The sequence below is a fragment of the Lentinula edodes genome, assembly GCF_021015755.1.
Source record: "Lentinula edodes strain Le(Bin) 0899 ss11 chromosome Unknown C8R40scaffold_9, whole genome shotgun sequence".
Classification (NCBI taxonomy): Eukaryota; Fungi; Basidiomycota; class Agaricomycetes; order Agaricales; family Omphalotaceae; genus Lentinula; species Lentinula edodes.
Window position 1 is genome coordinate 159,339 of NW_025764315.1, and position 25,260 is coordinate 184,598.

The window sequence follows — 25,260 nt, forward strand, 5'->3', positions numbered from 1 at the left end:
TAATACTTTGACGACCATCTTCACGATGCCTCAAAGTCCTGAAGTCCAACATCAGACAAGGCTATCGTCCTACTTCACACCCTCTCCAAGTCCAAAGAAGGCGAAAAGAAGAGCCAGTGCGATAGTTGACCTTACTATAGATTCTTCTGACGAGGAGCGTCCGTTCAAGAGACAGAGAGGTTCCTCAACTTCCCTGGACATCTCTCCTGGCCCATCCAGATCTTCATCCGCTTCTGCATCTTACAACAGGGCAGAACAGTGGAGCTTTGACTCTTCCCATTCCACCTCAACTGAGAAGGACAGGACACACATTTCAAACTCAGAGTTACGTTCGAACAAGTTGTCGAAGCGTGAAGCTCTGAAGAAGAAGCTTTTGCTTGAGAGAGAGTCTTCCTTCTTCCTTCAAGGCCGCTCTTCCACCGACAAGGGCTCATCCAGTAGAATCCAAAGTGGAGCCATTGATGAAAATAGAGACACTGATTCAGAGCCGGAATTCTGGGCCACAAGTAATGCCTCCACCAGTAATATCTCGAAAGTGAAACAAAAAGCCATGCCGAGGGCGAAACGACCTGAAGAACTAGGCCCCAGTGGAGAACCATGGACACCCCTCGAGAAGCAGGTAACATTACAGTTTCCAATTTTTCTGCGTTTACTGACAAACTATTGTCATTGAATAGGTGTTAAAGCTCAAGGGTGATAATCCTGGGACATTGTTAATGATCGAAGTTGGGTACAAATACAAATTCTTCGATGAAGATGCCAAAGTACGTCGCAGCAATAGTATTCACCCTTGAAATCATTCAAGAAATTGTAGATCGCTGCAAGTGTGTTGGGAATGGTTGCCTTCCGCGATCGAAACTTTACTGTCGCGTCCATACCTGTTGAACGGCGAGATATTCATTTGAAAAAGTGCATTTAATGGAACTATTAGATAAATCTGAATACTCATCTGTTGAGTAGTCTTTTGTCTCATGGACATCGTGTAGGGATAGTCAATCAGGTAGAAACTGCAGCACTGAAGAAAGTGGGAGAAAATCGAAACACGCCGTTCGAACGAAAACTGGTGCGTTTATACACTGCAGCCACGTACGCGAATTTCTTGCGAGCATCATTATTATTTTATTATTTGGCTGATCCTCGCCCGCCTGCCAGATATGTTGATGCTATGGACTCTGTCGATATGACGGCAACGCATTCCCCGCCACCTTTCCTATGCATCGTGGAAGATAGAAAGGCCGGCAAGGAAAGTGATGTTTCAATTGCACTTATCAGTGTATGTCCAAGTACCGGCGACGTCGTGTATGATGAATTTGAGGACACGCTGATGAGGCTTGAGCTTGAGGTATGTCAGGTTAGATAGAATGTAAATCCCACTGAAGTTTTACAGACGAGATTAGCCCACCTCAAACCTGCAGAACTGCTGTGTTCGAGAGATGGGTTGACACGGCCAACTGAGAAGCTGTTAGCTGAGCTTACAAGGTTGCCGTATTCCAGTACTTGTCTGACGTCCCTTCACTCACTCCTTCGGATAGTACTATATCGGGCGGTACCCCAGGCGTTAGGATGGAACGTTTTCAGAAATTAATGACCTATACCGAAGCCTTTTCTTTTCTCTCTACTTTCTATACTGAGAAACGAAATACTGTATCAGCTTCTGAAAATCTTAGAACAGGTTCTGACCTTTTCATCTTCTTTTCCCGACCTCTTGTTGACCTGTAAACCTACAGGCAAACTCCTAGCCTCCATTACGGCTTTTTCCCCGGAAGTTGTGATCGGTCTCGCTCATATGGTCAAGCACCTTTCGACGTACAACGTCGCGGATGTCCTTCTAGAAACCAAGTTTTTCACGAAATTCAGCGAAAAGTCGCACATGGTTCTCGCTGCAAACACTCTTCGCAACCTCGAAATATTCGAAAACGAGACTGATCATACTGTGCATGGTTCACTCCTCTGGGTCTTGGATCAAACAAAGACAAAGTTCGGTGCGCGGCTGATGAAGAATTGGGTTGGTCATCCTCTGACAAATAGAGTGTACGTATTCAGTATACCTGGTCCGATTCTATACTAACTTCCTGATTCTTTCCAGCGTTCTTCAAGAACGCGTTGACGCGGTGGAAGAGATCATCACTAGTTCCTCTGATAAACTCGTCACCCTCCGCCAAATACTCAAAAAATTACCTGATCTCGCAAGGGGACTATGTAGGATCCAATATGGTCAGGTACGTCTGACAGTTTTGAATCCCTTCTTTAAATTACACATACATACATACAGTGCACCCCACAAGAACTAGCGATCCTTCTTCCAGCCTTCAAGAAAATCGCTTTTGCGTTTGAACCCATGCGAGACAGTGATTCCTCGCAAGCAGGATTCAAATCTCCACTCCTTAATGACATGATACACGCGTTTCCCGCTCTGCGAAGCTCGATAACTGAATTGATTGGGCACATTTGCATGAAGCGCGCAGCTGAAGGACGGAAGGATGAGTTGTGGCTTGATAAAGAGAAGTATCCTAGGATTGAAGAAACGAGAATGGTCAGTGGGGATTGTGCTTTCTTTGAGAAAGATGAGATAGTCCAGGATATGACAACTGATCCCGGTTTCATTAGGGACTGCATGCAGTGGAGATAGAACTGCGAGAGATGCTCAAAACAGGTTTTTATTTCCCTGCGTATGTCGAGGTTTCTCATACTAACGCACCTTGCATGTCACAGTTCGAAAGATTCTTAAACGACCTTCACTTGAATATGAAACGGTGGCAGGAGAAGAGGTGAGATATCATCACTGTATTACGATGTTTTCATATATCCGGATCATCTTACAAACCGTATTGCCTCCTTGCGCCAATTTTCTAGTTCTTGGTGGAAGTGGAAAAGAGTGCTCGAATCGATATACCAGTGTCTTGGCGTTTAATTTCAGCGTATGTAGCAATCTGACCTACTCCCACTTCTACCCCGTCCTCTTTCTTCATGGAACGCTGTCCTGTATTCCTTCTATTCGCAACTTAATCGCCCACTCACTTCACATTGATTTGGAACCTTTCAGAACGAAGAGCAAAGCTAGATATCGGCCGTCTGATGTACAATTGAAGTTGGAGGAGAGGTATCGGTGGCAGGAAACCCTCGATGTATGTATTCCTTTACACCATTTGCACTTCGCCCTACTTGCCCTACTTGCTCTATTCCCATCTCATTCCTCGTCCACTGCAGATCGAAGCCAACCACGCATATTCGTTATTCCTGGACGAGATCTCAGAGAACCATTACGCGACGATGCGGAATGCGGTGAATAAACTTGCTGAAGCTGATTGTCTTATTAGTTTGGCTCAGGTCGGGTTACAAGTTGAGTTACATCAAAGTTTTTCTGAAAATTTCCCTTCCTTCCTTCTGAGTGGCTGGCTTTTAATTTGAATTGTATTATACACAGCCCAGCGCAAGCTACACTCGACCCGAATTCGTGGACACCGACCAACTCGAAATCGTGGAAGGAAGGCATCCGATGATTGAGCTGTTGCGTTCTGATCCGTTTATTCCCAACACAATTCGGATGGGCTCCCAGAGGGAACCAAGGAGTAAGATTGTTACCGGACCGAATATGGGAGGGTGAGTCACCGAGTCCCTTCTTTTTTTCGAAAAAAAAGAAGTACAAAAAAAATCGTTTTCTCAGGAAAAGCTCTTCGGTCCGTATGGTCGCTCTCATTGCGATCATGGCACAGATTGGGTGTTATGTCCCCGCGGAATCGGTGAAAATGGGGATGTTGGATGGGGTTTATACTAGGATGGGAGGTGAGTAGTTGAGTGCTGTAATTTCTTTTCTTTCTTCCTTTTTTCCTCTCTTCTCTTATTTTCTTTGGAAGTGTCACCGAGTCGGATTATTGATATATATCCTTCGATGTCAACTTCAACTTTCTATATACATAGCCTGGGACGACATCGCACGGGGCCGGTCGACATTCATGGTAGAAATGTCTGAGACGGGGGAGATTCTCCACTCGGCTACGAAGAAGAGTCTTGTTATCCTGGATGAGCTTGGGAGGGGTACGTCGACTTTTGATGGGGTGAGTAGTGTTTTTTTGGCATAACTAGTATACAAATAAATGACTTATTATTGTCACAGATGTCGATCGCCCACGCAGTATTACACCACCTGCTCACCGCCACCCGATGTAAAACGCTTTTCATCACGCATTACCCGCTTGTTGCTGCGGAGATCCAAAGACAATGTCCTGGGGACGTGGAGAACTTACATATGGGGTATACAACGGAGGAGCGGATTGATAGGACGAGGGATGTGGTGTTTATGTATCGGGTTGGGAAGGGAATCGCACAAGATTCATTCGGAGTAGAATGTGGGAGGATGGCGGGTTTACCGGAGGATTTGTTGCGTGCTGCGTCTGAGAGATCTGCGATGATGCGACAGGTGGTGAAGGGACGAGTTGAGAGGAATAGGGTGCGTAATGCTGTGAGACTGATATCCTTGGTGCGAGGGTTGAAGGATGGGCGAGAACGAGAACAACCTGAAGGAAATCATTCCCTGGAACCGGGATTGATTTTAGGGATGATGAGGAAGCTTGTATCACAGATAAATGATTCATAGCAGGTAGAAATATAATCATAATCATGTAATGTACATACAACATACACTGCGGGGATGAGCCGATTTCCTCGAGGCGAAAATGTGGGTTTTATCTCGAGGTTATGTACAAAAATATGGCAGCAGATATTTTGAAGGAATTGAGCTGAGGTTATGGTAAAATTATGAAAAGATAATTTAAAATAAGCACGGCCCCCCGCCAAATTCACGATAGCTTCACAATAATCGCCACACGAAAAGTTTTAAAATTCGTGCCCAGGATTTTTGATGAATTTTGGTAAAAATCCTTGCATTTTCTCTAGATTTTCACCGCGAAGACATTGGCTCATCCCCACAGTGATAAATATGGCAAAGCGGTGGGTTGTCCAAGTTGAACGAGCAAGAAACGTGACCGAGAATCCATCGCGCGAGAGCCACGTGACTATCGCTCAAACTACCTCTGCTACCACTGCTTCAAAATCAATGCGTACTTCTCTGCTTCTGGTTCTGGTTCTGGCATTGTCATCCGCTCAGATCACCTCGACCCACAGCAATAAGAAGAAAATCAATAAGGATTTAGCGGGTATACACGTACCTATATACCGTACTGGCGGGTCCAGGACGAGGGCGGCAAGGGACAGACGGAGATTGTACTCGACGACGGTCCGCGTAACAGACTTTCTGGATGTGACATACAAAATACCACTCAAGATTGGTGGCAGAGAGGTTGTGGTGGATATTGATACCGGATCGTCTGATCTGTGGATTATCGTCGACAATAGTAGTGGTTTTCGGTCTACGACATATCCAATCTCGCTGTTATATGGTGATTCAAGAACCGGTACACATGCGTCGGGAGTTATCGGGATCGATTCAGTTGCAATTGCAAGTTTGAACCTCAAATCTCAAATATTCGCAGCGATTAACGATACGAATACGAGTGTGTTGGAGACAGGATGTGTGGGGATTTTAGGATTGGGGTTTCCTGTTAACAGGTGAGTTTTACCTTGGGTTCGATGACACTTTGGGCTAATTGATTTTGGCAGTGCGTTGTTTCTTGAGATGTTTGAGAAGGAAATATACGACCATTCAAATTATAACGATAACACGAAGGCCGAGACAGACTACAATGCCAACTCTAACTCCAAGCACTTTGCTCGGAGAGGTCCTACTTTCCCCAATCAAAGATCCTTCAACCGGAGAACATTTCCTGATTTATCAAAATACGGAGGTACCGGTGAAGACCAACAAGGGCAAGATGCGAATAATCAAGATAATCAAGATAACATACGACCCAAGAAGAACAATCGTAGACACTCCTCCACCGGCCCGTCACCATGGACCCCCCGTCTCCTAGCCGCATTCAACGTCTCCGGTCCGCCAATTTGGAGGATCGTTACTGGTGCGCAAGACCAGCAACAAAATCAAAGTCAGGATATAATAAATATGAGACCGATGTTCGGCGTGAGTTTACAGCGGGTGACAAATACCGGTGATTCGTACGGCGATGGCGATATCTTTTATCCAGGACATGGATATGGATATGGATATGGATATGGTGTAGATCTCGAATTAGGAGGTGAGGCTGCTGCTCCTTGTGAACATCCCCGTGCAAGTATTATCTCCCAAAACCACATCTCCGGCCTCTTAACTATCGGTGGTCTTCCCCCTAACCTCACCGACGCCGACCTTACCTGGGCTCTCGTCCGACGATACACTGTCCCACAGGGCGGGTTAAAAGGTGGAGTTGGCGCAGAGGACGAGGTGTATCCGATTACATGGGAAATCCCTATCGACGGTGTCTATCTCGATGGAAACAGGATTCCCGATCCTGCTGAGCTCGAGAGCGGGGATATTGGTGTTACGGCGTTGATTGATACGGTGAGTTTTATGAAAAGATGTATTCAGAGGTTGTTCTTTTTTTTCTCTCTGCTGATGTTTTATGTAGGGAAACTCACTGATCCGGGGTCCTCCGGATGTTGTGCAGTATATTGTGGATATTATAGGGCGGGAAGATGCCTCTTCTTCCTCTCACCCGTCAACTGACACATCGACGTCCTGCACCACCCCTCACACGCTCGCGTTCCAGATCGGGGGGAGGATGTTTCCTGTGGAATGGAGGGATTTGGTGTGGGTCGAGGAGGAGGATGAGGATAGAGATTCACAGCAGGGGGACTCAGAGTACGAGAACGATGAAGACAATGGAGAGGCGGAGGAAGAAAAAGGCAATGGGAGTAGGAAACGACAATGTTACCTGAACCTCGCTCCCACGGACGTACCCACCACCACAACAACCACCACTAAAGGGGAAGGAGGAGGAGCAGGGTATATGTATAGTTGGAGTTTGGGTGATCCGTTTTTGAAAAAGTGAGTACTGGAATACTGGACTATATAATAGTGGTGTATTTGTGGAAGAGTTTCCGTTTTCCATCCATCCATTCATTTTATCAACTCTCAACTTTCCTCTTCGCGTTTCTTTAATGCCCTTTCTCTAACACCCTTCTCCATTCCAAGCGTGATCGCGGCGTTTTATTATGGGGATACTGTCCATCCGTCGTGGGATCCACCGAGGATTGGGCTCATATCGACTGTGATACATGGTGTGGATCTCGGAGTTGACGTTGAGGGTGGGGAGGATGTCGGAGCTGAAGAGTCTGAGAGTGATGTTAGGTCTACCGTGGCGTTTGAGGGTGGTGTTGAGAAGGATATTGGATCGGAAGGGGTGTCACTAAATTAGAACAGGGTCGAAGAACTCTCTCATTTCTTTAAACTTCCACAATCGCAATCACAATCATTATAGTCCATTTGTCAACCTCTGATCAGTTGCGCTTCACGAGTCCTGCTTCACTCTCACCAGCTGCCAACCTGGCTCTTTCTCGTTGGTCGAAAAACTAGAATGCTCTAGAAACTAAAACATAGAAACCAAGAAACAGGCGATTAAGTATAGCTCTTGAATCATCCTAGTACTAGGCTGTTCTATTCGGACGAACTTCTCAAAAATGCTCTCCGCTTCATCATTGGAGTCCTCTCGAAAGTGCGTTTTTGCAATGAGCTTTCTTCTCCTTCTGTCCTTCACAATGACTACCGCCGCTGTCCCTGTCGGGCTTAGTAACGGTGGTAATACTCAATCGAACATGGTAAGTTCTCGGTTTTTCTAACTCGAAAAAGACTAATGAATACCCAATGTTGAATATTCTAAACAATCGAATCTGTATTAGCCTGGGACAACGACACAAGAACCTGCAACATATGCGCCTCATGGCTCCGACAGACGGTTCCCCCTCTAATCTCAATATGTCTTAGTAATGGAAGGAAATCCGCAGACCCCAAAATATTCGGAGACGCTCTCCAAATCATTAGTAGTATAGATTCCTACGGAAACGCAGACTCGTATCTTTCCAATGCCGGGGAATTTACGGTTACTTAGGCTACCACACCAGCAGGCATTGAGGACCTTGAAAAATACGGATACTCAATGGATTTCATGATCTCCTTGCGTAACGCCCCTGGCACAAGTAATATGTAGCTTCCAGGGAGCTCCAGGGAGACTATAATGTGTATAACAACCACATGAAAGACTTCAGCGAGAAGTTTCTAAAAGAGGGGGCGAAGATACTCTCTGGTCGTGTTGATCATTTGCCGTTTGACTCGCACGATTGGAGTACGTTATGGCCTTTGACAATGAGAGTAGGAAGGCGCAGGTTCGTGGTTACATATGTCATGTCTCTTTTTTTTTCGGAAAAACGATTTTGAATAAGTTTTTAAACCCCTCTCCCCCTTTGTAGAAATGATAGTAGGGTCCTTGGGAAGAGAGGAAAAAACTTCTGAAATGGTGGACCATAAGAAATGATGAGGGGACGACAGTTGAATTTAGATTTTGATCCTGGGAGTACATACATAACAGAGACGGAAGAGAGGGGAGACAGAGGGGAGATATATAGGTAGAAGTATAGGTGACGATGACTTACCGACCCAACTGGTGGAAACACAGTTGGCGCTTGGTGGTGGTGTGGTGGTTTGAGAGCACCTAGTAGTACTAGACAAGCAAGAAGTTGCTTTTATCCTTTATGATTTGTATGCATCCTGCTCGAGTTCCCTCCGTACTTTGATGAATTGTCATCTGTTTAGGATTTAGCCACAATACGCTTGGGACGGAGCCGAGGATCTATCTAACTCGTTTATATGTTATTTCAAGTTCTTATTTTGACTCCAATTCCTGCTGTTTCAACTTGCTTACACCGGCAGTCATGTTCTACTCGATTCTTTCCTATATACTACGCCACTAGCTTGATGACGAGCTTCAGCATTTGTGAAGAGAGTTTGGCATTTGTACAATACGTACTGTAGCTATAGGCCGAAATAGCTTCAATTCGCGTTCGCAATTGATATTCAATGCACCACCAATATGGAGGTCCATTATCGTTCATCGTTTTACCGGTTTACTCTACTTTTTTCCGCTTCACCTTTTTCCCTTGCCCTTCCAACGATAGTGCACTCTCTTCACCTTCTATACCGTTTGCGCCAGCCACTTGCGTTTTTCTTTTCCTGGACGTTCTCTTCTTCTCCCCCCTCACCTCTTCCACCTCCTCCTTCCCACCCTTTTTCTCTTCCTCTTTCATACACCTTTCCTTGCTTTCTTTACTACCCTTCGGCTTCACCTTTTTCTCAACCTTCCCCTTCGACTGAGACTGCGACGTATTTGACGGTGCACTCGCAATTTGCACCACCTGCTTACACATCTGTGCTGCACCCTTAAACCTCTCCGATGCGAGCAGCAAGTCTGTTGCGCGAGTCCATGCCGTTGAGTCCCAAATGGTTGCAACAACATTCTGAGGTTGAGGGATTTGCACTGCGGCATCGTCGGCGGCTACTGCCACCACCTTCCGAGTCTGTCGCGCACCCACCAATGCTAATTTCAACACTTCCCGCATCTGAGATGCGTTTAAACCTAGACTATTATCACTCCCATCGCAGGCTCTGGATATTACATCGAGCAAAGTTTTGCAAAGGGCCTGGAGGTATTGAGTGACTTCGTCATGGATCTGCAAATTGATTATAGACAAAGGAGAGGAGAAGAGAGGTAGTACTCACGTCAAACGGAGGTTCAGTAAGGAGATCGTGGATCAATTGATACGCTTGAAACTGTCTGTACAGATTCGCAGCCTTGCCCGAAACCTCCAACAGATCATTCCTCAGATTCCACGCAGCCGTTCTAGAACGCCGGAAAAATTGTTGGAAGAAGGATACATTGAGAGAAGAGTTTTTGCGGGATATAAAGTCGATGAGGGAGTGGCGGTATTGCACAACAACATGGTCTTGCATTCCAGCGCGAAGCATCACTTGAGAGATATAGATGCAGCAGTCGCTAAGGATGGAGAGATGGTCTGGTGAACGTTCTGTTCTTGCGCGTTTATGAAGTGTTTCGAAGATTGAGGTCACTTCTTCTTGTTCTTCTCCTTCTCCTTCTTCCTTTTCTCCTCCTCCTCCTACCTTCTTTTTTTCAGCGGAAGCAAACTCTTTCGCCTTCCCTATCCTCGACCGGGCGATACCCCTAGCTTTATCCGAAAGCTGTTTCTCGTCAGTCGTACTCCGCGTGATCAAATCAACCAACGGAATGATCAGCCGAACGATCAACGGACTCGAAGGTTGTTTCTTTATGAATATATCGATTAGATCAAGAACCCGATTTTTGAAATGCGTAGCTTCTCTTTGTGCGTCGAGATCTGTATAGGGATCGATTATGTTTAGTCGGGGAAATCAAAGTTCTTATGAGGGAGCGTCTAAAGGACATACCTTTAGAAGCTTTCTTCTCATTCACCCTTGACCTGAACACTTCAGCGAGGTGTTCGTCGATAGCCATCATTTGATCATCGTCCATGTATTCTTCTTCCTCGCTGTCTTCATCCTCCTCGTTTGCAGCCTTTATCCCGTTCACGGCTAGCGCTTCTAGGATCCTCTGACGGAGCTCCTCGTCGACCTCTTCATTGTCGCTATCCTCGTTTTCGTCATCCTCTTCGTCGTCGTCGGATGATTGACTCCCATCCTCAGCGTCTTCACCATTAGCAGATTTGTCCTCATCTTCGTTATCTTCAACCTCAACCTCATCCATCTCCTCATCCTCCGCTGTCGGATCTCGAGTTTCAAGTTGCTAGAAGAAAACAAATCAACATCAACGCCGAAAATCATAATGTCCCGTTTCCACTCACCGTTAGAACAAGGTCTATGGTACTACTCTTGACTTGTCCGGAGATCAACGAGAACACTTGGTTCCCGATGGTACGCATGTAGGCTGTGGACTTTTCCATGAAACCGATGATAGTATCGACGATGGCGTCTATAGGCTCTGGTCCATCGTCGTCACTGTCTACTTCGTCTACAGGAGCAGAAGCGGACGGACGTCCTTTTTTCGTCTTCTTCTTGACCTTATCCAAAGAAAATTCACGTGTGGCAGCATTGGTACATAACTGTATGATGAAAGCAAAAAAACATCAGAAACAAGGGAAAATTGCAACCCTCTGAGAGGCTGACAAACGAAAGAAAACGCACTTCAATAGTTTCTAATGATACCACCTCCTCTGAACAAGATTGCTGCACCAAAGACGCAACTAAAAGAAGCTGCGTTCCGCTCGCTGCTTCTTGTTGATTACCAGATACCTATATGACAAAAGGTCAGCGATGTGTATACAACGTTACGAATCACGCCGTGCGTGGGCTGACTTTTTTGAGTTTGACAACCACTTCTCTAACCTTCGCCCGCAAAACCTCCTCCTCTTCATCGATTTGCGCAATCGATGAGACGTGTTTTGTGTCCTGTTTTAACTCTTCGATTGTTGATAGGACTTTGGTCACCCATAATTCTCCATCGGTAGCAACTCCAGCAATTTTGACTTTTGCGTTGTCTGATAGAGTGAAATGAGATATCTAGTACAAAGAAAAAGGCGAGAGAGAAAAGTAAGCAAGCTGACGAACCGCTCTCGATGGACGCTATATGATTCGCAAGGTCCGCCAGACAGCTGAGGAGTTTATCCCTACAGGTATGGCGAAGCTCATCTGAGAATTGTGGTTTGGGTATTTGTCGAAGCTAAATCCGTCCGACCATCATTAGAAACGGGAAGAAAGAAGTTTAAAGAAGTAGCCTACACCGATAAAGCGACTTTTCTCCGACTTCTTTTTGACCACATAAAGGCCGTTTACCACAAACCAATCCAAGACGGATTCCACCCATTCACCAGTCTTCGCTATAGAGCCGTTTCGAATCAAACCAGACAGTTGGTCGATGATCCATCGTCTACGAGCGTTGATGATTTCCACCGCGACCCTACAAGCACCACCAAAGGTCAGAGATTGATAACCGCAGATAAATGATATGAAGAGTCCAGGGAAACTCACTCGCTGTCATTTGCTTGATTTAACAGGTAAGCAATATACTGCTTGATATCGTCTGCATCCATGGTGGATATGATCGACTCAACCGTCTTGGTCTTTGTGATTTTATCAAACTGCTGAGAGCCATGAACTCCTGTGAGTTGAAGGATAAGGGCAAAGCCTAATTTTGGGTTGCGTTGAACAAACGTTTGAATTTCCGCTACCTGTGCATATGTATGTGTCGTCAATGACCATCAGAAGCCTTGAAGAGAAGATATATCTACAGTTTGTTTAGCGGCCTTGTGCAAATAACGATCCTGCTTCGATAGATGATTTATCCAAGTCCGCATGAAGTTCTTCGTGAAAAGCATGGGCATATTGTCTTCAGAGACGAGATGTAGTGCTTTTTGGAACACCTGGAAACCCCAATATTTGCGTTCCGGCGATGCAGTAGATGAAAACAGTGATTCTGAGATGAAAAATGAGACAAGGCACTGTTCATATACCTTTGACATACCATCCACAACGATCCGGAAGAATTCTGGAAAGTTGCTTTTGACCGCATTTGAGGTGTCGAGCAAGCGATCCAACATGATATCCCACACGTAATGAAGCTGTGTTTTCCAGCCTCCAGCAGCTGCAGTTTTGGGAGCATCGGCGTCACCTCCGTCGTTATTGGAATCCTGATAACAATGTAAATCAAAGGCCAGTCACTTTGTCATGGCGTTCACTTGCCTTTAAGATTAAAGCAAGAGTTTGAAGATTTACATTGCTGAGCAAGTCCGGATTCTTGAACGTCGGAGAGAATAAGGGACGCCAGTTGAATTCCTCAAACGCACTCTGCAGCTTGAGTGCCAAAGCGATCTTTTCCGGAGACCAAATTTTGTTTTCTACGAACAGATGTTGGGCGGTAGCGTGTACAGCTTCGTCCTTCCATGGTACTTCAGTAGCTTTGAGACTATCAGCCGCCAAACTTATTGCCCACCAAGCGCTCTCCCTTAGCCATGACTTCTTTTCACCCAGAGCAAGTAATTCCGTCAACACTTGTTCGTATCCCTCGAAAGATGAAGCAAGAGTAGCAGAGGATTGGGAAGTGGGTAATGGCTTTGTCCGTACTATCAATCCGGACTGTATTATGGCAGTCATGCCAAAGAGACGTGCAAATAATACGTCTCGTTCCTCTTGGCCGGTCATCGAGCCTTGGGATTTTGTAGCATCCATTATGAGCGCAAATATTTGTGAGCATGTTACAGTATCTATTCGGGACAGCAACTGATAAAAGTTAATCGGAAAAAAGCACTACACTGATGGTAGGAAGGACTCACCTCAGTTAATGCAACTGAGAAACCCAATCTACTGCTTTCCCTGGGACTTGCAAGGCCTCTTGTGAGACGTCTGACAGAGTATGAAACGTCTTGTGCGTTCAAGGTCTCCAGAGCATCAGGCTTCTCATCGTTCCCTTCATCTTCCTCGCTGGGACTTGACGCTTCGAACTGGGCTTGAAAATGTTCCAGGGACGATATAAGTTTTACAGAGGCATCTAGACGGTCTTTTTTGGAGGAAGAAGAAAGGTGCCAGAATAATGGCAAGGTCGTGGACATCTTGACTGGGAACCGCTAGGCGGTCAAAATTTTTGAGAACATGGCTGACAAATTTGGCATTTTTGAGAAATTGGCGCCTCTCTTCGTTGGGGCGCTTGTGGGAGTTGTAAAGACCAAGCTCGAACTCGATATGCAAGTCGTAATTATGAGGCGGTAAGCCTGGATACTACTCTAAGGCGCGAAATATACAACTAGTGACTAAATATTTATAACAACATTACAAGGATCAATTAGCCTACTATACAGAGCTTCTTTCATTAGATGTAGGATACGATGTGGGGTGCGAAAGCTGTGGATTATGCTCTTTAACCGATGTGGATATAGTGACCTTTGACACCCATCCTACATTTTTCGCAGTCTGCGCGGGGTCCCATAGCGAAGCGGTGTTTTCGTGAAGGAGACAAGATAGTGGCACTCGAAGGAGAGTTAGGTATGGACATGGGGCTTTCATTCATGGGTGTAGAGGGTCGCGCGGCCAAGGAAAAGGCCATAGGGAATGGCACGTTAGGTGTCGGAGGAAGAACATTGATTGACGGAGCTAAGTGCTGGTAATTGGAGTTATTAGTAGTGGCAACTTGAGGTAAAGGCTGAGTAGCAGTGGCATAATCTGGACGGACATCGGACGGCCGAGAGAAAGATGTTTGTAATGGAGGAAGCTGTGGTCTTCCATACGTCGCAGTTAGAGGGACCGCGGTAGACGGATTTTGCTTAACAGTTTTCCATTAGTTTCAGTGGCAATGAATGAAAACCAAATACCAACTACTGGCTGATCAGCAGCCATTGCATAGTCCTCAAATGGTAAGCCCCCAGAAGCCCCAGTGCACAGCGGGCTGTCGATTGTCAAGCTACCGGCTTGTTGAACCCAGTCTTCAGATGGCTGTCGGCTACTGCCAGCTGAGGACGAGCTGCGCAAATAAATGGGTTGAGATGGATTGTATTCAATTTCAGTGGCTAATGTGAGGCGTTTCTTCGGCGAAGGATGAGTAACTGCACAAAGGAAAATCAAACAAGGCGCACCGATGGTCGACTTGGTGAATTTGTTTCGTCAGGAGAGCGTGCGCGTTTCGTAGAGCCATACGCAGGCCGAAGGGAGCTTGAAGGAGACTGCATATCGACTTCCATCATGACAGGCAGGCTTGGTTGTGGTAAAAGGTGAAGAGAGAGATCAAGTTGCCGTTCAGGAGAGAATGATTTTTTTGATTGACAATCACTCTTTGTCACCAATTCATCAGATCATCATTCTCGCGTCTCTTTCAAAGGGTCAATGATTTCACTGTCAGGTCGGGCAGTGTACATAAGCGAAGGGAGATGTGTTCGGAACACGACTACTTGCTTAGTTATACATACCTAGGTTATACACGTATAGTATTCTATGTATCATGAAGTATACATACTTTTCTATGAATATCATGATCTTACTGCCTGACAGTTGGATTATCCTTGGACGTTGAGATTGCCTCTGGGAAGTTTAGGTTCACCCTCCTTGTATGGTTCACTCGTCTCTTCGCGAAGCATGTCATTCAACCAGGCTCCGTTAGGGTGAATCTTCGTTCTCCTTGCACCGTACATGACAGCCAGGTACAACCAAGCTGCGGCATTACCTAGGGTGGTATCCAAAAACATCAGATCTGCAGAACAGATAAAAACGGTGAACAGTACATACCGACAGTACCGACTTCATCCGAAACATGTGTCTTGGCGTAATCCGATACCTTCTGCCACAGGTCATCGTCTGTGTATAATTCAAGAAGGTGCTTCGCAACCGCAGCGTTGTCACCAGGAGCAGTTAGGTAACCGCTCTTTCCATGCTCGACCTGCAGAGGGATGCCGCCGGTCAAAGATGCGATGATGGGGACTCCAGCGTGGATAGCTTCTGAAACTTTGACTTCAAAGCCTTCGCGGGTAGATAGTTGAAGTGCAATTCTAGCGTTTGCCATAAGAGCATTCAATACTGAAAATGATTAGAGCTGCTCAGTGCATTTGAAAAACAGACAAACTCACATTGATCACTAGGCGGCAGTCTCATGACAACTATATCCTTTGCATATTCTCTATACGCATCGGAATAGATCAACTGGAGGACTTGATCGTAAATGAGGCTTGCATCAGGGTCATCTACAGCACCGTGGCCACAGATCAACAGTTGTGGAATATCTTCTTCGCTCTTCGATTGAGGAGCATATAGTTTCCTAAATCGCGCGTAGGAGTCGATGACATTGGGGATACCCTTCGCCGGGTCAAATCGAGCGATCTGGATGATGTATTGGCGGATCGGCCACTTGAGCTCGTTCATCTTTTCCTTGATGCAAAGACTACGGAACTCCCCCATGTAGTAAGCAGAGTCCCACGGGGCAAGCTCCTTGTTCAAACCATCGAGCCTGACACAGAAGTTTGCAAAATTAATCACACAAAGGTGAGAACCTGAACACACTCACCAGTCGGTAGCGGCCCCCAAAAGTGCAACTTTTTCGGCGGGGACATCGGCTGGTACGAATTTGTTCACGGGATGACCTAAAGAGATAGATTGTTCAATCACAAAGGACGCGGAAATGTATCAAGACTTACTGATGAACAAGTCAGCAAGCTGAATGTTATTCCATAAATACTTCCACACTTCTTCCTGTGGAGAACCCGCTATGTGAACCAAACTTTGTTATGTTAATAGAGACTGATGGAGCTGCAAACTGCCAACTCACTCGCTGCGAATCTCGATATGAGAACGGTAGATTATGGGTAATTCTGGTCGGACTTTACGAATCAATGGAATGAGCCCCGGCATCTGAGGATCATCTGCCATTAGACGGATGAAGGGTAAGAACGATGATGGTATATCGACGAATGATTAACAGACCAATGAAAGCAACGTCTACTCCTCCCGCAGCCAAGGGACCTCCCTCGGCGGTCCATCGCAAACCATTCTTAAGGATCCATGCATCAAAATTGTCTTTGGCATCCTGGGTAAGCCTGAGATCAGGAGAGGCCACGCCTTGAAGTATATTGTGGTTGTTCTTTGTTGTCCTGAAAACGCTAGGCGACGGGTTCGGAACGTACCTAAGCCGAAAATATCAGAAATCATGTGGGGTTTTAAAGTGGTGTGGGGTAGACATCCAATTGAGTTGAAGAAGAGAAACTCACCACGCAGCATCAACATCAAGTAGGTTCAAGAATCTAATTAAGGCGTGGCGCATCTAGAACATGAAGGGTGAATCCTTCGCGATCACAGTTATTCCTGTTAAAGCCCACCAAAGCGACACCACCTGAATACACAATCAATACGAATTCTGAATGAATAGGTACACGTTCATAACGCACCACCCTGGGGAGTAGAGGAGAAGAACCCAATCTTTATGTTCTTCTCCCGCAATTCATCGGCGAGTTTGTTAATTGCGTTCCATGTCCTGATGGGAAATAAGCATCCGGCCAAGAGGCATACAAGAATGGCGTTACCCCGAGCCAACAGTTTTTCGATATTCTTCTAGATCGTCTAATAAATGAATTTTTCCCGCAGCGTCTACGGTAACTTGATTGCGAGGCCCAATAGTAAGACGAGGATTGTTGTTGGGACCGTAGTACATGAGGCATTTACGGGCGGCAGAGTCAGCTTGCTCATCAAGCGTGCGAGGGATTGGGAGTTTCCCACTGACGCCAACATTGAGGTGCGGGGCAACGGTAGCAAGATGACTTGCCTCGACGTAGACTGTAGGCGTTTCTGTGCCTGAAGGGACATAAGATCCTGTCGTGGAAGAGATACGATGTTTGATGTTGGGTCTCGTCAAGGAGTCAGTGTGGAAAGTCTTGATGTTGAACACGATGGGAACAATGTCCAACTCTAACCAAAGTTTGGTACAGATATTGGGCACCTGTGTCAACAAGAATGAATTAGACGATGTTCCAGTTTACACAACGCGTTACTGACGTCCTTTAGCAAAGAAAATGTGACTCCAGCTCCAAGGAATTTGCAGAGATGGTCGTTGGAGAATTTGCGTATCGTATCCAGGATGCGATTCTCGATCTCTTTGCTCGTCTTCTCGAGAGTATTGGGGGAGTATGGCAAGAGTATAGAGCTGAAGTCCGTATTATAGACTGAATCGTGGATAGATAGTGCGATCTCGTATTGCGTGCCGTTATTGACAACGGCGCCGGCCACTCCCGCCCACATTGGCTGATTTCAAGATAGAAGGATGAGAAGCATGAACAGGGTCGACACGGTCACATTATGGAGCAGCAGTTGCCCAGGGAGACAGAAAGAGAGAGAGACAGATGGTTATTGATCACCGCACATCAGCAATAGCACACCAAGGAACTTACAGTAAGATGAACGAACGACGCAACATTGGGCTTCTGAGACGAAGAATGGGAAGAAAGCCTACGCCTAGCAGCAGCGGAAGAGACAGATTGAAATTTTTGACTAGGAGGAGCCATGGTGATGGGGAAACAAAAATAATGACGTTGGGGGCTTATATACCCTCCGGCGCGCCCTGTATATGCATATGCCCATGCCCATGATCCAAAAGTGTGACATGAAGAATTCCAGAACATTTCTTCTTTCAATACATCTAGATGTCTGAAATGAGTCTCCGTCCTGCCTTCGGATTCAGACGACCTCGGAGCGACCTGAGTATTTTCGTATGTAAGAGGAACCTAGATTCACATGAACCTGAATTTCCTTTTTGGTCATCTTTGACCCAAACTCCCATCATGTCCAAATGCTCAGAATGTGCTGGTGCTGTTGTTTGGAATGAGGACGCTTTCTCCAATATTTGTATATCTTGTGGTACATTAACTGATCCTTCTCAACGCGTCTTTGCGAATAACGATGATCAACTCGACAGTCAGTATTCTAACCCGTCTGCTCCGAATACTCTGAAGCGTTTGCGTGGCGGTTCTAGCTGGGCTTTGGCCGGTGAAAGCAAGGAAGCAAGAGTTAAAAACAATACGGTACGTTTCTCTACATCCCTCATTATGCGCTCTTAACGATCACCGTCTACTATAGTTAACTATGCATGGATTCATCAAGTCGTTGACACTGACTTTATCTGTGTCCGGTCTATCTCCCCGTGTTTGCAACTTGTTTGATCAAGCGATGAAGACAGCACAGTTCAAATGGGGAACCAAGGCGAAAGCAGTTGCCGGAGCTTGCCTATCCATTGCTTTACGAGAATCAAGTAGGCCAGATTCCCTCAAAGATATAGCATTCCTCATAGAGCAAAGCGACGTCAATCTGAAGCGGACTCTCTCTTCGGTCCTTTCAGCGCTGAAACTAACCTTGAAATCAAGTAGCCCAGCGCAGTTTCTCACGATTCTACAATCCCACCTTTCATCTATCCTACAAGCTCCTATGGATTCTTCAGGGATGGACATCTCGCTCTGGTCTGAACTTAAATCCCTGTCGATTCGTTCTGCCGTGGAAACGGCTCGACTTTTCATCGATATATTATCACGCTCTGCTTCTGAATCAACCTTGCGGAATTCTCCTGCCGCAGCCGCCTGCGCTATATTCATCATGTCCCTTGAAGCGGAAAAGCGCGGGCCTTTGAGTTGTTTGGCCGATATCTCCGCTTGCTTCGCTGATTCATGCACAGTGGCGAAGGTGACCGTTACGAGTCGCTATCAAGCTCTACACAAAGAAGTGTCTAGCTGGATCAAGGAAGTCGAATGGCTGGACTCCTATCAAAAACCTAATCAGCGAGCAAAGGTTTCCAAGAGATTACTATGTGCTCGAGGGCTCAAAGATGTTCTCAACTGTAAAAACGTGCTATGGAAAAACCAGGTAGAGGCGGAAGGCAAGTTCAGTCTCAATCTACAGTTAAACAACGTCGACAGTGATTCGGAGTCGGAATGTGGTTCTTCTCAGGACGCTGCTTTGGCTGTCCCCACGAATGAAGACACACGGCCTGCTCGAAAAAAGAAAAAGGTCCATTCAGCCGTGACAAATGGTGCTCAATTTCTTCTCAGTCCTTTAGACGCCCCTGCATCTGCGTTGTCAAGCGTTGCAACAACCTCTGCGTCATCTTATCCCCAAAGCGTTTCATCATCTTCGCATGGCAGAAACACCGTCGACCCTTTTACAATGTCTTCTTATCTGCTGTCTGCATCGTCTTTAGTCTCTGACACACGCGGATTGCCTTCCCGTCTGCAACGATTATCAGTCGCACGTGGAGGCTCTGGTGCAGATGTCATTCTTGACGACGAACTGTTTGCTGAAGGAGAATGGGAGATTATGCAGCGCACTTCCGAGGAGATGCAGCATCTGGAGCAGCGATGGCGCGACGACGGTACCCTTGATACGATGGATGAAGCTAGTTTCAAAGCTTCGCAGAAACATGAAACAACGAGACGGAAGGAGAAACAGACCCAGGCTCGTACTGAAAGCCTCGCTGCAGACTCGGCACGCCATCCGGTCTCCAAGCGAATCAACCTGGAAGCTCTCTCGAGTTTCATGCTCAATCCCGGCGATGGCTTCGACCAGGCACTTGATCTGGATACATCCGAGATTCTAGGGCTCGAATTCCTCGAGGGCGATTTGGACGATAAAGGCGCAGGTGATGAAATCCTCGTACTTGACGAGGGAAACGAGGCTGACGCGTTTCATATGGCACCGGACACGGAGAGCGGGGATGAAATTACTGTTGACGATTGGCGACCCCCTTCTCCAGGTCTGAATAATACCTTCGATGATTACTATTCGTGAAGTTGCAATCATGCTTCGTCTGTACATCTGGACTGTTGAAAATCCCTGCTACTTCATAGCCGGTGACCATCTTTACATATTCCAGCCTCGCCCTCTCCTCGTGTTTGGAACGAATTACTGTAAATTCCGTATAACAACCTATCTTTGACATCTTATACCTATAGTCACATGTATATACACAAAATGTCCTTAAATCAATTTCTGCCTCAAGGGAAACTAAGTCGTGGGGACGGGAGATTTTGGTACTAGCAAAAATATGAATGATAGATTCACACTAAACTAAAGGCAGGTAGTACAAGATGTATGCTAATCCAATGAAGACTCGGACAGCTACACACGAGGAGCTATTTCCTCACCCTGATCCCATAGGTCCGGCGAGGAGTCATTGTTGGGTCGCAACAACGTTCCGTCAGCAGACCTCCCCTCGAGCTCAAGAATACTGGCGGAAGAAGATGGATCATCAGTGTAATGCCCCGGAGGAGGCTGTGGGTTACCACCAAGAGCAGAATAGCGTGATGCTGCGGAAGGATGCCGACTGAAGTGCACGGGGAGACCGTGCTCTGTCTCCCGTGTGATACGAGGGGCATGAGGAAGATGACACATATCTGCCGCTAGACTTGGGAAATACTTGAAGATAAAAGGTGTTAGGTACATCAAGCACGGGAGGACACTGCGGGATAATCACCCACCTGACGGTAAGAAAAGTAAGCCATAACGGTTCCGAGAAGCGATCCCACAACCACATCCTGCCAATGATCTAAAGAAATAACACGTTCAGGTCTGTCGGCAAAGTCTGGAAAACATGGAGCATACGACGGTAATCCATGGTCCGCGATATCGCCACCAAGGCTGCACCGGCGAAAAGCGCAAGAGATATCCAGGCTTTTCCCTGGGAATGGGAGTGAAGATACGTGACGAGACACAGAGTGTATAACTTACAACATGCCCCTTACGATCGAACAGATGAAGTTTGCCGGCTAGATAAAACGCTAGGAACCCAAGACCGGCGAAGGACACTGCAATCGATGGGTTGAGTTTTCAAAGGTCGGGATCAGTTTGGAAAGATTTTAATCACTTGATGAATGCCCAGAAGGAAAGGAGCGAAAACCATCCCTCATGATGTACGAATCAGTTTGGGTACAAATTGCAGCACTTGATAGACCGAATATTGGATCTACTGATCCCGTTATAGGCTGACAACGATCAATGATATCTATGAAACCAAACCGCAGAGGGAATAATTGAGCATATTGAAAAAACCAGCCACGATGATATATACCTGGTCGAGGCCTTCCGACCGTGATTTTCGTGAACTGGGTTATCGAACCTGTCAAGACGAGTCCCAAAACCACTGGAAAACAGGAAGGAGTGGGATGCGATGAAGATAAGAGTCTAGACGGGATACGAACGTCCTAGGGTACCTGAAAGATGAAAGATGATAAGTACAGATAAACACAAGAAAACCAGAATCCAGGATACCTACTATTGTGGAAATCCCACCACGAGCGAACGGTGATGAAGTTTACGATACATTGAATGGAGAATGGGGCTACAACGCTGATCAGATATAACGCAAGAACCTGAGGAAATCTCAACATAACAGATTGCGAGTCCAATCGTCGGCCACGTACCGGGACCCGTTCACGTACCGCATAGCTAAGCTTTATAATGAAACTCATGTATCGATACGTAGAAAGTGTAAGTACTTACGGATGTCTTAAACTAGTAGCAATCATTCTTAGTTTGCCCCGTACATCATGAGGTGGGGCACTCACGAGATGTCAGTGAGCGAAAACAGTCTCTGAAATCCGTCGACCTTATTCAACGAGTAGAATATTGCGCTAGACCGCTCGGTCAGAGGGAGTCAATATTCATCTGCAAAACATGTATACTCGCCAGAGCAAGGATACTAGCTGGAGAGCGCTCTCCAGCGACGAAAGCACCCAAAGCAAAAATCAAAGCCTGCTCTGGGTGCTTTCGCTGCTGGGAAGTGCTCCCAAGTGCTCTGAGCTGCTTTCGGCTATTTAGCCGAACATACAGGTTTTGCAGATGTTTTTTAATCGTGAACACAAGCGCGTACGCCAAACCGAAAGTTATGATCCTGCGTTGTTTGGTTCCTCTTTTGTCAATCGAAAAGTCAGCCGCAAGAGCAGAGCTTCACAAACCAGTCAGGCGCATATGAAAGAAGAAGTTGTTTGTTATACGAGGAGTTGGAGGGCTTATTACCTAGAAGCGCGTAGGGCATCCTCACAGTCAACGTCGGTGTCATAAACGAAGGTAATCAACCGGCTAAATAACGGCAATTCACTTCTACCTTCATGCACATGTCTTCCGACGCGTTACCCGCCCAATTCGAATGGAATCCAGGTCTATCTCTATCTCTGCCCGCACTTCTGAGACCTGATAATTTAGCGAAACATCACAGACTACGATAACGTATTGAAACAAATTGCGGAGACAGACGTTGTCGAGTATGAGCAATCTACTGTCCCAGTGTCCGTCTCGATTAACGATCATGACAGTGTTAAATGGGACTTGTTAAAAGATATCATAAAGCACAAAACTGAACAAGTCCATCCTGCATCCCATCTCTTTGCTATTATTCCTAATGATGGTTCATTCACTGGCAGAATATTTCCATGTTTTTGTCAAGTACAGCTTCCCCTCCTCTGGCCCCCTCTTTCAACGCAGTCCATATGCAAAACGGTGGTCTCAGACTTCCGCCATTCCCTCCTCGCCAGCAGAATAACATCAACATGATAGAGGCGCCCCAGAATTACTTGAACGAGGAGCAAACAAGAGCGCTGAAAGAGAGCATATTTGCACAGCTAGATACATTTGATTCGTGAGTATATCTATTCGTGAGTATAACTCTTCAAGTCATTGAGCCCTTACTTGAAATTCATTCAGAGATCCTCCATTCACGATCCAACGCGTCTGCGAACTTTGTGTCGAACCTGAGAAGCAATACAAGTCTATTGGCAAATATCTTCGAGCGGTTGAGAAATCTACACTGGTCACGTCAACATGGGCAGAATTTCCACCTCTTACGGAGCAGGAAAAAGATGCAAATCTACGGAGCAAAATTTCTACAGGATCTCAACCGCTATCTATACCAAATACCCCGTTATTCTCTCCCATCCCATTCCTACACAACGATGCTCGACGATCCAAATCACGTAGCCCTCCACCATCTCCACTTGCTCTAAGCTCCGCAGGTCCCGTAAGTGGCGGTCATCCGGAGACGCTTTCCCTCGAGCCTGCGCCGCTAGGCTTAGTGGACGAGTTAGATGACCCACGTCCAGGACATATGAGCGACCATCCAACCGCATTGAGTGCAGTGACTACTGTGGATGATGGGAAAGAAGGTACACCGATTGTACAAAGTTTGGAATCTAGGTTTGTGAAGGCGGAGGACGAAGATAGCACGATGGCCGTAGACGAGAATAAGGAGAACCAAAGCACATAATCTCCCAACCAAAAGTCATGTAAAGTCTCTCTTGATTTTCTCAAGCATGGCACCCATGCGCAATTTCATGTTGGGCTGACCCCTTCCTCTTATTCCACCTCGACTATGTCCTCTGCCTCTGTTTGTGCCTCCTCGCCGGTTTAGTGGATCTGACTTGTATGTGTGGAGTGTCTCTCGAGAATAGGCTTTTCGAGTAAGCTCTCGGAGATCTGGCGCGTCGTGTTCCTTGGGCTGTTCCTTTGGCTCCTTCAATTGAGATGCGAATGCAAAATTGGGACGAGGTGGTCCACGCTGGAATTTCATAGGCGGAGTGGTGACAGTTTCATCTGCTGATTCCGATTCCTTGTCATCTTCTGCTTCCTTGTCAGCCACCTCATCCTGTTCTTCTTTTTGGGCATCGTCAGTTTGAGTAGGTAAAGATCTAGATGGCAATCCCATTTTTCGCCTTTCAGCTCTCCATTTACTCTTGATTTTCGTCTTTTCGACCCATGCCTTTTTAAGAGATTTTGCTAGAATACGTAGATCAAATGGTTAGGCCTTAAGACTTGAAACATTGATGAGAATCTCACCCTTCGCCTCAGGATAACGATTGAAGGAAGGTGGCTTTTTCTTTTTATGAAGTTCAGCAGCAGAGACGACCATTATTGAATGTGAGCAATATGGAATCGAGGCTCAAATAGATCATGAATGGCTTATCAATTATTTCACACGAACGGCATTAAACCCAAAATGACTAGATTTCGACCAACAACATCTCTTTCCTCTCTTCTGTCAACTCTGTAAATCCTCCCCACTCAGTTCTTTTTTGTGTAATATTCCTGAACATCGCATGAACGTGCAGAACCTCAACTCTGTTGGTACGTCTTATCGTTGCCTTTTCACGCTTTTGACACGATAATCTGTGCTCATTGTGGACACCTCATCCCTCAGACCCTTTCGCCGAAGAGGAACTTCTCGGAGGCACCCAAGACGTAGGCTCTGGGGCAGATTATATTCATATTCGTATTCAACAAAGAAATGGAAGGAAGACATTGACTACTGTACAGGGTTTGGCTAAACGTGGGTCTTCGTCATCCTTCCTGGAAAACAATTTTCTAACCTTTTTTACAGAGTATGATCTCAAGAAGATCTTGAAAGCTTTCAAGAAGGTATCGTTAAAAATGGACTAATTTCCCTTATCACCCAGGGTTACCTGACTTTCTTCATCATTTGTCATTTGTAGGAGTTTGCCTGCAATGGCACCATCCACAACGATGAGAAGCTAGGTGAAGTCATCCAACTGCAGGGCGACCAGCGATCCAAGATTTTGGACTTTCTTGTTGAGAATGATGTCGATAAGCTCACCATCAAGATGCACGGGTTCTGAGCTGTAAGCTATGCTCTTGTATGATTGCTTTTGTACTTGGTACAGACCTGCCCCAATTTCTGCGAGTTCGACATAAACTAGGAACATTCGATGTTTTACGAACTGCTCTCGATTTATAGTTTCCTTCCTATGTATTATTCCTTCAAATGAGTTTCTCTTCATATATGGCCATCTTGAGCTAAGATACACAAGCTACGC

At 46.1% G+C, this 25,260-nt stretch overlaps 10 protein-coding genes across 10 annotated transcripts; 5 read left to right on the plus strand and 5 right to left on the minus strand.

Moving 5' to 3' along the window:
• The first annotated feature begins 1 nt into the window (after position 1).
• Positions 2–4,679, plus strand: C8R40DRAFT_1093955 (DNA mismatch repair protein MSH3). Its single transcript, XM_046227626.1, has 19 exons — positions 2–619; positions 678–764; positions 815–909; positions 961–1,086; positions 1,153–1,342; positions 1,388–1,479; positions 1,533–1,672; positions 1,728–2,031; positions 2,087–2,219; positions 2,273–2,533; positions 2,608–2,653; positions 2,713–2,768; positions 2,854–2,918; positions 3,044–3,125; positions 3,208–3,339; positions 3,425–3,600; positions 3,665–3,783; positions 3,919–4,055; positions 4,115–4,679. The coding sequence occupies exons 1-19, from the start codon at positions 26–28 to the stop codon at positions 4,592–4,594; spliced, it is 3,315 nt and encodes a 1,104-aa protein (XP_046088569.1). The 5' UTR covers positions 2–25; the 3' UTR covers positions 4,595–4,679.
• Positions 4,680–4,743: 64 nt separating this feature from the next.
• C8R40DRAFT_896740 (aspartic peptidase domain-containing protein) lies at positions 4,744–7,450 on the plus strand. The gene is made up of 4 exons (XM_046236613.1): positions 4,744–5,565; positions 5,617–6,451; positions 6,519–6,937; positions 7,085–7,450. Exons 1-4 carry the CDS (start codon positions 4,859–4,861, stop codon positions 7,305–7,307), a joined length of 2,184 nt encoding a protein of 727 aa, XP_046088570.1. The 5' UTR covers positions 4,744–4,858; the 3' UTR covers positions 7,308–7,450.
• A 1,559-nt stretch (positions 7,451–9,009) lies between these two features.
• On the minus strand, positions 9,010–13,536 carry C8R40DRAFT_1159519 (DNA polymerase phi-domain-containing protein; the record flags this gene model as incomplete). Its single annotated transcript, XM_046229889.1, has 13 exons — positions 9,010–9,612; positions 9,662–10,293; positions 10,364–10,718; positions 10,777–11,034; positions 11,117–11,224; positions 11,288–11,469; positions 11,540–11,651; positions 11,711–11,888; positions 11,960–12,159; positions 12,220–12,404; positions 12,453–12,618; positions 12,650–13,207; positions 13,261–13,536. The coding sequence occupies 13 exons, from the start codon at positions 13,534–13,536 to the stop codon at positions 9,010–9,012; spliced, it is 3,813 nt and encodes a 1,270-aa protein (XP_046088571.1).
• Positions 13,537–13,596: 60 nt separating this feature from the next.
• C8R40DRAFT_1093977 (uncharacterized protein) lies at positions 13,597–14,751 on the minus strand. The gene is made up of 3 exons (XM_046227627.1): positions 14,554–14,751; positions 14,297–14,503; positions 13,597–14,243 (listed from the first exon to the last, which is right to left on the minus strand). The coding sequence occupies exons 1-3, from the start codon at positions 14,659–14,661 to the stop codon at positions 13,842–13,844; spliced, it is 717 nt and encodes a 238-aa protein (XP_046088572.1). The 5' UTR covers positions 14,662–14,751; the 3' UTR covers positions 13,597–13,841.
• Positions 14,752–18,219, minus strand: C8R40DRAFT_1093978 (trehalose synthase). The gene is made up of 13 exons (XM_046227628.1): positions 17,845–18,219; positions 17,453–17,698; positions 16,984–17,396; positions 16,849–16,934; positions 16,780–16,793; positions 16,672–16,724; positions 16,388–16,587; positions 16,233–16,326; positions 16,102–16,184; positions 15,972–16,047; positions 15,538–15,914; positions 15,200–15,487; positions 14,752–15,137 (listed from the first exon to the last, which is right to left on the minus strand). Exons 1-13 carry the CDS (start codon positions 18,073–18,075, stop codon positions 14,971–14,973), a joined length of 2,328 nt encoding a protein of 775 aa, XP_046088573.1. The 5' UTR covers positions 18,076–18,219; the 3' UTR covers positions 14,752–14,970.
• Positions 18,220–20,548, plus strand: C8R40DRAFT_1093981 (uncharacterized protein). The gene is made up of 3 exons (XM_046227629.1): positions 18,220–18,474; positions 18,530–20,475; positions 20,527–20,548. The coding sequence occupies exons 1-2, from the start codon at positions 18,235–18,237 to the stop codon at positions 20,225–20,227; spliced, it is 1,938 nt and encodes a 645-aa protein (XP_046088574.1). The 5' UTR covers positions 18,220–18,234; the 3' UTR covers positions 20,228–20,475; positions 20,527–20,548.
• C8R40DRAFT_1093998 (PAP2-domain-containing protein) lies at positions 20,471–22,528 on the minus strand. Its single transcript, XM_046227630.1, has 13 exons — positions 22,393–22,528; positions 22,308–22,328; positions 22,003–22,068; positions 21,938–21,949; positions 21,859–21,883; positions 21,711–21,807; positions 21,637–21,648; positions 21,507–21,578; positions 21,303–21,440; positions 21,167–21,243; positions 21,041–21,116; positions 20,917–20,984; positions 20,471–20,854 (listed from the first exon to the last, which is right to left on the minus strand). Exons 1-13 carry the CDS (start codon positions 22,494–22,496, stop codon positions 20,558–20,560), a joined length of 1,065 nt encoding a protein of 354 aa, XP_046088575.1. The 5' UTR covers positions 22,497–22,528; the 3' UTR covers positions 20,471–20,557.
• A 219-nt stretch (positions 22,529–22,747) lies between these two features.
• Positions 22,748–23,696, plus strand: C8R40DRAFT_1040311 (PPP4R2-domain-containing protein; the record flags this gene model as incomplete). The annotated part of the gene is made up of 3 exons (XM_046223907.1): positions 22,748–22,798; positions 22,858–23,072; positions 23,138–23,696. Coding segments are annotated over 3 exons (825 nt in total), but the record flags the coding sequence as incomplete, so codon positions are not given.
• Positions 23,697–23,711: 15 nt separating this feature from the next.
• C8R40DRAFT_1168210 (uncharacterized protein) lies at positions 23,712–24,338 on the minus strand (the record flags this gene model as incomplete). Its single annotated transcript, XM_046231148.1, has 2 exons — positions 23,712–24,205; positions 24,266–24,338. 2 exons carry the CDS (start codon positions 24,336–24,338, stop codon positions 23,712–23,714), a joined length of 567 nt encoding a protein of 188 aa, XP_046088577.1.
• A 187-nt stretch (positions 24,339–24,525) lies between these two features.
• On the plus strand, positions 24,526–25,062 carry C8R40DRAFT_1159523 (eukaryotic translation initiation factor SUI1; the record flags this gene model as incomplete). Its single annotated transcript, XM_046229890.1, has 4 exons — positions 24,526–24,553; positions 24,627–24,755; positions 24,807–24,844; positions 24,919–25,062. 4 exons carry the CDS (start codon positions 24,526–24,528, stop codon positions 25,060–25,062), a joined length of 339 nt encoding a protein of 112 aa, XP_046088578.1.
• Between the last annotated feature and the right edge of the window lie 198 nt (positions 25,063–25,260).